Here is a 12,724-nt window from a genome sequence, read left to right as displayed (position 1 = left end):
CTGCACTTACCGTAAGTTTTGAAATTGTTTGTCATAGATACTTTGATTATTTATTTGTCATTTACATCTTTAATACCTAGTGCAGCATTTTTTCTTTTGAAATGTCATTCTTTTTTTATAGCTGGAGCACATGTGCTTTGTAACAGGAAACTCTGGCACTGTTTCTTTTCCACAGCACTGACTTATTAGAAATGACTAGCCTGTTGAGTGAATCCTTCTGAGGAAGAGACATTTTACAGTACGCTTTTATGACCTAAGCCCAAAAGATTTATGTTGGACCATTCTAACATTATGAAAAGATACATTATTGCCTTTGGGACTATTGGCCATCAAGGTGGTATTAGTTTAGTTCTGATGTTTTTTATGAAGCTGACATGTGATGTGAAAATTATTTTATAGTATCTACAAAAATTTTGATTATGGCTTTTAGACCTTTGTAATCTAATTATGTGCTGGTTGCTGTCATGGTTTAACCCTAGCCAGCAACTAAGCACCGCACAGCTGCTTGCTCATTCCACCTCCTCCCTCCCCAAAGGGATGGGAAAGAGAACCATAAAAATGAGAAAATTCATAGGTTGAGACACAGACTTTTTAATGGGATAGGGAAGGAAAAAAAAAGAATTAAAATACGCAAAACAAGTGATGCACAATGTAATTGTTCACCACTTGCCAACCAGTGTGAGCAGTAGCCCCTGGCCGGCTTTCTCTCCAGTTTATACATTGAGCATGGTGTCATATATTTTGGAGTATCTCTTTGGCCAGTTTGGGCCAGCTGTTATGGCTGTGTCTCCTCCCAGCTTCTTGTGTCACTCCAGCCTTCTCCATTGGCAGGATACAAGAAGCAGAAAAGTCCTTGACTTAGTATAAACACTACATAGCACGCTGACATTTTTAGTTGTTGCTATCAACATTTTTCTCGTACTGTATCCAGCCCACAACTCTATACCAGCTTTTAGGAAGAAAATTAATAAACTCTATCCCACCTGAAAGCAGGACTATATCCACCCCTTAGTCTATACCATTTGCATCCTACCCAGGTCCCCACACTTTACAGCACATCCCAAGTAATCACTATGACCTTTCCTGTATTTTGATACGTACACAGAGATATCATTCCCATAGTATACGGGCCATCCCTCCAAAATGTTTGTTGAGTTTTAGTCCATGACTTTGGGCTTCATCTGTCATAGTAGTCCTTCAGGGCAGGAGAGAATGTGTGTAGTGTTGGATTGTTTTATGCTGAAGCCAGCACTAGTTCCACCACTGCTGCGCTTGTCTGGTTCTATCATCAAAATTCATTCTTCATTAATCTGGGTAATTCTATTACAATACCCTTGATATAGCATTTAACAACTGTAGCAGTGATGACCTACAATATTTTATAGCAAATAACATAATACAGTTCAAATCATTCGCTGTTCTTACCCAGAATCAAATCCGCTTGAGGTACGCATCGGACTCCCCCATCCTTCTGCATTACCCACCAAGTGCACCCAGATCCCTGAGCAAATGCAATCCTGTGGATGATCTCTGGATCCCCTGTTCAGGTCCTTTGACCTTCCTTTATTTTGTGGCAAAACCAGTTTTCAGAAGGATTTGAACTATTTTTTCCCTCTCCCAAAATCTTCTGTTGCTGTATTGCCTCACACAATATTGTTATGAATGTATTAGGTGTTCTAGAGCTTTGCCTTGTTTCAGTACTGTTTAGATCAGTCCGTGGCTAATAGTAGGTCTGTGTTTCCACCCCTGGAATAGTCGATTCCAGGTGTACTGGATGGGCCTGCACTCTATTGCCAGTGGCTTGAGAAAACTCCATTAGCAGTATCAGTTGTGGCATACTGCTTGGCTGCCTCTGACTCCAGTTTGTATTGAAGTTCCAGCAGGTCTGGCACAGCTGGTCTTGGAGGTGGCGTGGCTTCATTCAGGCCATGACAGTCTCCTGTTAGTCTGCACTGGCCATATGGGTCTGTAGGAGAGTGAGTGAATTCTTCTGATCCCTCCTTGGCTCTCCATTTGATAAATCAACTTGTGGATGTTTTGGTTGGTGTGGTAATGCTGCCAGTGCGCTGTTGTGATGGCACCTGTTGTTCTTTGATCCTCAGCAGCCCCACACCAGAAGTGCCCTCCAGAAGATGGGGCAAGGTAGACAGCTGTTTAATTTCTACTGTCTCCAAGACAGCTATACCAAAAGCCCAGCAGTACCTTTTGGGTCCTTGAAGTACACCCTCCTGAGACAGTCTAGTCAAAGGATGCACTGGAGTCTCAGGGCCAGTCACAATGGAGTGCTTTTGCCACTTACTCCCAGTCAGGCTCTTTGGCCTCCATCAGAGTTAGCTGTTGGGATTACCCTGTCACTCCAGAAACACAGATGGTGCCTGCCCCAGTGCAGCAGTGTTTGCTAGAGCCTTCGACTCCTGTGGGTCTGCTCTGCAAGGTCATCCAATCCACACAGTCCATTAATCCAGTTGTTTCTTTCCTCCACCTGCCTGGAGGCAGTGCCCCTCTAGTCCTTGCTGTAGTATTCATGATTCACTTCTTATAAACGTGAATCAGAAGCCCCTTGAAGATCAGGAGTAAGAGCAGCCCCTCTACTCTGTCTGGGGAACTGCCCACTATAGTCTGGAGCAGCAATGTCCTGCAATAATCCCTTCTTTTGATTGTTTTTCCTTGCAATTTTCCTACTTACGCCTCTAGGGTCAAGCTAGATTTTTCCATCCCACTTCCTTATGTTCTCTCTGTGGTCACACAGGTAAAACCACCGGGTGACCTGTGCTGTTAATGCTTACTCTCCCAGTAGTTGGGACACTGGTCCATACAGGTGGGGAATAGGGTGCATCTGCCTTCCTTATCCACAGCCAAGATACAGGCCTGTAGTGAGGAAGAGGCATTTTGTTTATATTATTGGAGTTGATCAATTTGTCCACCATTTGTCCCTCTCCGTCTTTCCAGGTCATTACTGCCAATGAGTTGGCGTGTAACAGTGGTGCATCCCGTAGTCTTCCACCACATGGGTCATGTACACTTGGCTTTGTCTGGGTCTTTGGATAACTGCTCGTTGTCCAAATCATCATAAATCTCCTCCAGCATGGCTGATCGCCTCAGATACTGGATGCCTCTATCCATGATGGTCCACTTGCCTGGGTGGCATAACATCTTCCTTGAAGGAATACCTTTCCTTTATACCTGACAGGAGTCACTTCCAGAGGCTGAGGGCTTGTGCCCCTTTTCCAGTTGCTTTGTTAATGCCCTCTTCTGTAGAGTGGAATCCCAGCTGCTTACTTTCTCTACCCTCTAATTCCAGGGTACTGGCCCTGTTGCTCCAGCATTGGAGCAGCCAGGTGATGCCCTTGCCTGGATGGTGGCTGAAATCTTTTTGCATATGTCGCAGCTCACTCAGGGATAGGGATCAGATGGTTAACTATGTCTTTTATGCTTTCTGCCTCTCCCCCCACTTCTTCTCATGATAGCCCTGCTGCTTTGTCCCTCACTAAATGAGCTCACCTCCATATATCTCTCTCCTTTTGTATAGCAGGGGCTGATTACAGGCACAAGTTGGTGCTTTGGTTCAACCACAGTGCTTGTCACTGGGGTTGTAGTAGCCCCTGTGCCATCATTTTACCATCGCATACAGAGGCCTTTTTTGCCCTCAAGGGCACTGTATAGTATTGAACATGGCTCAGTAGGCCTGGGCCAGGCTGCAGCACATTGCTGTGGGTTTTGTCTCTCTGGAATTGTCAGGGTGGTAACATAGTTTTTCCAAATATTTAACTAGTCTTTCCAGATTTTGCACTTGTTCAGGGCTGAAGTTCCAAAGCACTGGAGGTACCCGCTGTTCTAGGCACTTGCCCGTAGTATCCCATACGCCCTGCCACTGTCCAGCCTCAGGGCAAATCCCTGGGTAGCATTCTGAAATAGTTGTAGATCCTTAAACAAGACCTCGAACACATTCAGAAGACATAGCAATAGGAATGCTGGTTTGAACATCCCAAGGATATTAAAAATTCCCAAGTGCTGTTTTAATTAGCCTGGAGGAGAAAGGGAAGATGAAGGGAGGTACCAGTCTCCCCCATGGATTAGGTCTCTGAGGAGAAGAGGTAAAAGTTGTAATTATTAGTAGTTTCCTATAGATGGCTCCCAAAGTATGGAGATGTCAGCAGTGCTGAGTACAAATACCAGATCAGTTTCATGACCAGCAATTCTGTCATATTGTAAGCCAGTGTTACAGAGTGCAGCAACATAACCTTAGCTCAGGTCCTACGGGTGGCAAACAGCACGGGGGGCAAAATGTACAAGTGAAGTATTATATAACGCAGCTTCAGGAACAACGACACCAACCTTGAGAGCAAATACATCACCATGGTGACCAGTGACTAAACTAATATGAGTACTTATAACAAATTTCTTCTGATACGTTCTAGTCAGATTCGTCATTATCTTAACCCATTATGCCCTATGTTGGGCACCAAAAACGACTGTCATGGTTCAACCCCATCCAGCAACTATGTACCACACAGCTGCTCACTCACTACCCTGACCCAGTCAGATGGAAGAGACAGTCAGAAGAATAAAAGTGAGAAAACTCATATGTTGTGATAAAGACAGTTTAATGGGACAGAAGAGAAAGAAAATTGTAATAATAAAATAATTAAAATATACAAAACAAGTGAGGAACGATGTGGGTGCTCATCACTCACCGACCAATGCCCAGCCAGTTCCCAAGCAGTAGCCCTGGCTGGCTTTCCTCACTGTTTATATATTAAGCATGATGTCATATAGTATGGAATATCCCTTTGGCCAGTCTGGGCCAGCTGTCCTGGCTGTGTCCCTCACAACTTGTGCCCCTCCCACCTTCTCGCTGGCAGGGTATGAGAGCTGTCAAGTCCTTGACTTAGTATAGCTAACAGTACTTAGCAACAACTAAAAACCTCAGTGTGTTACCAACATTATTCTCATACTGTATCAAAACCACAGCTCTATACCAGCTACTAGGAAGACAATTAGCTCTATCCCAGCTCAAGTCAGGACAGCTCTGGCCTTTATGACAGCCATCAAGTAAAATATTTCTGCCTGTTAAATATAAATATAAATAGAAAGGAGCATGCTTTTCCCTTAAAGTAGCTGCCTATTTCCCCTTTATGATATAGTAGAAAATCATTAATGTCTATACCTGAGCAAGAACCATGTGTCAGTTTTTAAGTAGATCTTTGGAGAAAATCAGCAGGTGTGGTTGTTTGTCTTTTAAATGCAGACGCAAGCTTGTGCACGGACCTGATTTTAAAGTGCTTTACTGTGTGGCTGATCTAATACCAAAGAGTTTTCACTGTGTAGCTGGGGCAGAAAGGATACTGATCACGAATTTTTCTTGCATGTCAGAGGACATGACTTTTGCTTTCATGCCTCTATACCTCAAAAGGCTAGATGTCTTTGGTTTCCCGAGCCTGAATTGTTGCCTATATTGCCTGTATATGAGATAAGTACCTCATGTAGGAATTGACTCAGGTAGAAAGCATTAGAGAAAAATTTAGGTTGGAACTTCAGAGAAGGAAGGCTTGGGTTAGATTTTTGCTCTGGGAAAGGAATGTCAGCTTTTGTTAGAGACTTGTTGCCCTAAACTCTCTTGGAAATGACTCAGGTAATCATGTAAGGCTAGAGATGAACAGTGTGCCCTAGAGAGGTGGCTGGAGCCTGTGCTTTAGCAGTGTCCTGCTCAGATTCAGCTTCTCCGTTGCCAGAGAGGGGCAAAGACCAGTAATTTTTTCCTATAAAGTAATTTCTTCTCTGTAAAGGCATTCCAAATGCCTTTGAGCCTTGGTGATTACTGGTCCTTGCAAGGCAATAGATTTTTTTTAAAATTTGATTATTATTGTTTTATTCTTCCAGGAGTTGGAAAGACTACCAGGAGAAGAGAATCCTAGGGTTTCATTTTTGATCTGAGTAATATATAGTGTCTTAAAGAATAGTCTGTGGAGCATGGACAAGAACTACGGCCTTCTCCATTTCCAAGAAAATTTTGGGAATTACAGTAGACATGGTCTACCTGATTTTCAAGGTTTCAACTAATAATCTTACGTGGGGTAAATGTTTTCACCACAAGGAAATTAATATGTTTTCTCAAACCAATCTGTTATGCAATTAAATTTCATACAAAAATGGGATCTTTGGAAAGTAAATCTCAAGACTGAAGGATGTACTGAATTTTTGAGTTTATGCTGATACAAGCCATAACTGAATTACTGGTTTGCAGGTGGGTGCTTCATCTGCTCCTCTGCTGACTGTGTTTTATCTTGAGACTAAATCTTGCTCTACAAAGCATGTTTGGGGCTTAATGCCTTAAAGTCCTCAAGAAATGTTGAGATGGTTTGACTAATAGGAAGTATGATGAAGTGTTCATTAAAATCTTGAGCAGTGGATGGGTGTTCATGCTTAAAATACGTGATATGAGGGCATGGTCAGTTAGCTCGAGGGTAGGCCTTAACAGTAGACAGATCTTGGTAGGCTGGACCTACCAAGGTCTGATGGTAACCTCAGGAGGTATAATTAAGTCATGTACCTGGAATAAAGTAACCTTGTCCCTCTATACAGCCCGGGTGATGATGGTCTAGGAATGACCTTTGCCAAGAAGAACCATGGAACGGGTCCTGGTGGAGAACCAGGGCAAATGAGTTGAACATTTGAGAGCAGTGTGTCTGTAGTGAGGAAAGTTTTGCACATATTGGAAAAGGTGTGTCCAGCATCTAGGGACAAGTGATGGTTTTCCTCTGTTTGGAACTTGTGAGGCTGCATCTGGAATACAGTGTGGACTGCTCACCTCCCAGTACAGGAAAGGCACAGACATGGAGGAGCAAGCCGAGCAGAGAACCATTCTGTTACTGAGGGGCTGGAGCATGTGGTGTGTGAGGAGAGGTGAGATATGAGTTTCTCCAGTGTGGAGGAGAAAAGGCCAAGCTGTCTTCCAATACTGTCATGGGAGGGATAGAGAAGGTAGAGCTGTGTTCTTCCTGGAGATGTGTGATGAAAGCTGAAGAGGCAAAGGATGCAAGTTGATTCCTAGACTTACTGACTGCAAGTCAATCTCTACATCCTTTATTTGCAGTATTAAATGGGATATTTAGAATATTAAGAATATAATCTCGAATAGTGTGATTTTCTTTTTTTTCTGGTCCCGAGTTGTAAAAAAATGAAGCTACTTAAGAAGTAGGTAAAACTAAGGTGTGACACATGCATTTGGTGTGGTTTTTTTGAAGTGTGTTTTATTTTACATATATAAACGTGTTACATACATAAACACAACACTGAGCTCGCAGGCCTTTGCAGTTACATAGGTTTTGATCTCTTTCCTCACTCAGTCACATGATTTCTTCCACATCTGTGATTTTAAGCATGTAGGGACATACTTAAAGGAATCTCATAGAAGGTCTGAAGTATTGGAGGATATCTGTTACTTTGGCAGCATTTCAGTCCTGTACAACAGTTTTACTGGTAAGAAAACTGTTTACTGTTTTGTGTGCTTTTAAATAGTTTTATATTGTGTGTAATTTGTGAATAAGTGATCATAAGCTGTTAGAATCCTTTCACAAGTCTCCTTTACTGATGTTAGTTGCACTATTAAACTATGTGGAACTTGTTCAACTCTTAACTGAGAACATTGGTCGCTGAGAACTCCGGTTTGTGATGGTATGTTGCACTGCCTTGCTTGGCTTTTGTGATACCCTCTGACACACATTAATTAATTAATTAATTTTGTTTGTTTTCAAAGCAAAATCAGATGTTTCGAGAGAAAGGGTTGGGAAAAGTTTTGATTACGTATCTCAGTGATGGATACACGTTGTGTGTCCTTCCCATCCATTTACAGTGTTGCAAAAACCTGCTGAGCAAGCTGTTGGGGCCTCTATAATACTGGGGATCCTCAGCACTGCATGGAGATCATTGTAGCAGAGAAGGTAGTGTGAAGTTTGGTTTATCTGTGTGTAGTCCTGTGTATCCTTCATATGTGTTTAGATGAGGGAAATGGCAGAAGTAAGGATTAATTAACCTCTTCCTGGCCTGGTAACAAGTTCCTAAACTAGAACTAGATTATCATGACTCTGTAGACTTGGTAGGTACTACTGTATCAGAGACTAGTGACTGCTTGGGATCAGTCATGGCAAAATTCTTGCCAGTTCTTTTTGGATGAAATTTGCTGTAATTCAAGGATTTCATAGGGTGATGACTTCTAGCATGGACTGAGTTTCTGAGGTTTGTGGATTAAAGAATGCGTTCTCTGCTGACTTTGTAAAGGGCAAGGTAGCTTTTCAGGTCTATGTGAGACACCTGAGTCTAGTACAGGAGAGGAATTCAGAAGTCCTCTAAAGCTTCAGTGTAGATTATTCACATTTTACCTGTGAGCTTGCTCTCTGGAGATGGTCTCCAAATACTGAAGAACTTCTAGCTTTCTGTGGACTACTTACTTCCCTTAGCTCATATCTCTTGTAATTGAATAAATTTTAACATCAAGATCTTTGAACTTAAAATGCCAGGTAAGCACATGAAAGTCTTCTAGGGATGGCTGACAGTTGAGGTTGAGAAGCCTGGGGAGATCTTATAGAGGCCTTTAAGTGTCTAAAGTTAGCATACAAGAAGGCTAGAGAGGGACTATTGGCCCAGTGTAGTGATAGGACAAGGGTAATGGCTTCAAACTGTAAGAGGGTAGGTTTGGATTAGAGATAAGAAAGAAATTCTTTACTGTGAGGGTGAGGCACTGGAACAGGTTGCCCAGTGAGGCCGTGGATGCCCCATCCCTGGAAGTGTTCCAGGCCAGGTTGGATGGGCCTTTGTGCAGTCTGGTCTAGTGGAAGGTGTCCTTGCCCATGGCAAGGGGGGTTGGAAGCAGATGATCTTTAAAGTTTTTTCCAGTCCAAACCATTCTGTGATTCCATAGTAAATATTGAAATGTTGGTTTATGAAGGACTAAGTACAATTTGTTAAGAGATTCCTGTGAGAGGTTTTCTTGTATTTAATTGGGAATTACTGCCTTGGTTCCTTTGGCAGATGGTGTGTATTCCCCTATGGTCACAATTTTGCCATGCCTTACAAGAATACAGAAGTAGCATGGTACATGCAAAGCTAGCGAGACCAGTCCGTTCTTATTTATGAACATGAATTGATTTTCTCCATGCCACAGTAAGACTGGAAAAAGAGTAGGAGTGATATAGTTGTTGTTTTTCCATCACAAATTAGTCTCTGCAGAGGATGACAAAATCAGCAGGGCTGCAAAGGTATGTGATCTACTCTGCCTTCATATGGAGATCATTTAATTTTTATGAAGTAGCTCTTCAAAAAAGACAGCACCCCACCAAAAAACCACTAAAAATGCAAACAGAGATTTGTAAATGCACACTTCATTTGTGTTATGTATTAATTATTTTTTCCTCCAATATAGTTGTTGACTTTTGCATGTGTGCATGCTTTATCACTTGTTTTATAAAGAAGAAACACAGGAAGCAGACAACAAAGCTTGTATGGAACGGTGGCTTTATAAATAAGACTTCTTTTCTCTTTTTTCCAGATTCAATATTGCATAAACATGGGTGCATTTTTGGATAAACCAAAAACTGAAAAACATAATGCTCATGGTGCAGGGAATGGCTTGCGTTACGGCCTCAGCAGTATGCAGGGATGGAGAGTGGAAATGGAAGATGCTCACACAGCTGTTGTAGGTATTCCCCATGGCTTAGAGGACTGGTCCTTTTTTGCAGTCTATGATGGTCACGCGGGATCTCGTGTTGCAAATTACTGCTCCACGCACTTATTAGAACACATCACTAACAATGAAGACTTTAGGGCGACAGAAAAACCTGGATCTGCTCTTGAACCTTCAGTGGAAAATGTCAAGAGTGGAATCAGAACTGGCTTTTTGAAAATTGATGAGTATATGCGCAATTTCTCAGACCTCAGAAATGGCATGGACAGAAGTGGCTCAACAGCAGTGGGAGTTATGATTTCACCTGAGCATGTGTACTTTATCAACTGTGGTGATTCGCGTGCTGTTCTCTATAGGAATGGACAAGTCTGTTTTTCAACGCAGGATCACAAACCTTGCAACCCAAGGGAGAAAGAGCGAATCCAGAATGCAGGAGGCAGCGTAATGATTCAGCGTGTTAATGGTTCATTGGCAGTTTCTCGAGCTCTGGGGGACTATGACTACAAATGTGTGGATGGTAAAGGCCCTACAGAACAACTTGTTTCTCCAGAGCCTGAGGTGTGTGAAATTTTAAGGGCAGAAGAAGACGAGTTTATCATCCTGGCTTGTGATGGAATCTGGGATGTAATGAGCAATGAAGAGCTCTGTGAATTTGTAAAGTCTAGACTTGAAGTATCAGATGACCTGGAAACAGTGTGCAATTGGGTAGTGGACACTTGTTTACATAAGGTATGTAACTGTTTTCTCTAAACAGCTGTTCTAAAATTATCTTCTGGTTAGATGGGTACAGTGTTAACAGTTGTTCCTGGCCTACTGTTCCTTTTCTTCAGCTTCTTTTCCTTAAAGTTCTGTACCCATTTGACTGTATATCCTTGCTGAAGAATATACAGCCTCAACCTATATGCTTGGAACGGTAATAGCAATTGCAAAAATAAACGCTGGGGTTTTTTTCTCCAAGTAATGCTTGCATGTGGTTCCAGCTCTAAACTTTTTACAAAATTGTAAAATTAATCTATTTTGAGCCAGGGACTCTGTGGATTTTTTTGTTCCTTGAAGTTGGGTAGCGTTTGTATCCTTTGTGTAAAACCAATGTTGGCACCATCTCCTCTTCAAGGTGTTGTTTGTCTGTCATCTGAAGTGGTGCCCTCAGCTCATTGTAGCTTAGATGGGGTAACACTACCGTTGCATCTGAGCTTGCTTCCACTCCTCAAATTTAGTTTGTTTGGAGCAACTACTGATTGGTCTACATATGTTAAATAGGTATTCTAGTTCCAACATTCCCTGAAAAGTGCAACTCCTGCTAGTACAAACAGAGTTCCTTTGTTAGGCCACAGACTAAACATGCCATTTTGAGGAAAATACTAGAATTCACAATTGTAACTCTAAAGGGTAAGTTGTGTGTTTTTTCCAGAAACAGGGTTGTATTCCAGCATGTACCATACAGTGTATGATTGTTTTAAATGCCATGGCTTTTCTGACCAAGAGCTCAACCAGCCTTGTTAAAGGATGATCACTCTGAGATACTTCCAGGAAAACTGAGCGCTGACCGCGTGTTTGTTTTCCAAAGTCAGATCCTGGATCCCTGTAACAATACTGGAATGTTGTCTTATGTCTTCAGGCTGTGAATTGTACCACATAATACTAAGTGATGTCATCATATGCTTGGTACAAAAGGGAACGTAGGCTAACTCCTAAGTAGTATTTCTGAAGGAATTCATTCTAATGTCAAATTCTTAATTGCTTTAGGAGAAGAATTTGTTGTGATAGATGATTAGAGCTATCCAGTAGCTTGGGTTTACACAGCAACAATATGCAGTGACTAATGGCACTTAATATTCTACACAAAAAGTAAAGTTGATTTCATTTTCAAACCAGTAGTTTAAATTATGGTTCTGCTGTATCCCCTTGTAAGAGACTCAGAATTGTGTTTTTGAATTTGGCTGTGAACTATAATTTTGAAAATGAAACATGAGCAAGAAAATGGTTATCAGAGTATGCTAGTAAAGAACTGCCATTAAAATTAGTATCTAAAAAAGCCATTGGGCGGTATTTCTGGGCACATGATAGTCTGTAAGGTTAGCTTGGCCATACGAAGCATTTATGTTTTATACTTGCTTCAAGGTGCTTTGTGACACAGGTGCATTCTGATAAACAGACTTGTAATGTGTGTAATGGCTTACATGAATGCCCTGCAACTAAAACAAATTAGTTGCTTGAGCTAAGTTATTCTAATAGTATTGGAGAGTGTTCTGCATGTCATTTTGCAACAGGAGTTGTTTTACAATTTGGCTTAAGGTAACATTACACAGCTATCTAATTTCTGACCTGTTTTATTGATACTGTTTTTAAATGGTTGACATGTAGATTAGTCCATCAATTATTTAAACTTCAATACTAAGAGTATATACAGTCAAAATTAGTGGAATTACTCCAGTGAGCAGTGTAGTTGGGGCACTTAGGGGTTCTTACTGATTTAAATACAGGGTTTTTCAGGGTTTCTTTTTGTCCCAGGTTTATCTGTAGTACTGTATTTGGAAAAAGTACAGATGTGATTAGAGTAGAAAAATGAAGAATAAGACTAAAGATACTAACTTCTCTTCTTTTTTTGTCACATAGGGGAGTCGTGATAACATGAGTATTGTATTAGTTTGTTTTTCAAATGCTCCTAAGGTCTCAGATGAGGCAGTGAAAAAAGATGCCGAGTTGGATAAGTACTTGGAATCACGGGTTGAAGGTAAGAAATCCATGTAGTTCACTAGACAGTGAACAAATCACAGTTGGATTGTGATAGTGAACGCAGTAGTGTCATAATTACCTTGAGCATGAAAACAAAAGCCATGAAAGAGATTATGCCACATTATGTTGGGTTAAATTCAGGCCTGGTTATAACTCTGAACTGTTGTATGTCAGGAAGAATGTTTTAGGCCATGTGCTTAGTTTATCCTGGTATTCTGCAAACATTTTCTTCATGTGAGCTTTAAATTTTTACTGCTGTCTTCATAGGTTAAAATGCAACTACTGACCTTGCAGAGCATTATATCAGAT

General features: G+C 41.4%; 1 protein-coding gene across 4 annotated transcripts in view; it reads left to right on the top strand.

The window, feature by feature from the left end:
• The window catches only part of PPM1B (protein phosphatase, Mg2+/Mn2+ dependent 1B), a 61,510-nt gene that overhangs the window by 29,562 nt on the left and 19,224 nt on the right, over positions 1 to 12,724 (top strand). For 3 of the 4 annotated variants that reach the window (XM_048297103.1, XM_048297098.1, XM_048297099.1), the window contains exons 3-4: positions 9,545 to 10,408; positions 12,296 to 12,413. In XM_048297103.1, the coding sequence (XP_048153060.1) occupies positions 9,563 to 10,408; positions 12,296 to 12,413 (964 nt within the window). In that variant the 5' untranslated portion in view covers positions 9,545 to 9,562. Of the gene's footprint in view, positions 1 to 7,400; positions 7,480 to 9,544; positions 10,409 to 12,295; positions 12,414 to 12,724 lie in introns of those variants that run through there. The other variant, XM_048297102.1, reaches the window with a different exon arrangement.

The sequence above is a fragment of the Corvus hawaiiensis genome, chromosome 3 (genome assembly GCF_020740725.1).
Source record: "Corvus hawaiiensis isolate bCorHaw1 chromosome 3, bCorHaw1.pri.cur, whole genome shotgun sequence".
NCBI lineage: Eukaryota > Metazoa > Chordata > Aves > Passeriformes > Corvidae > Corvus > Corvus hawaiiensis.
The sequence above is the reverse complement of the archived record's forward strand: the minus strand, read 5'-3'. Positions and strand labels throughout refer to the sequence as shown.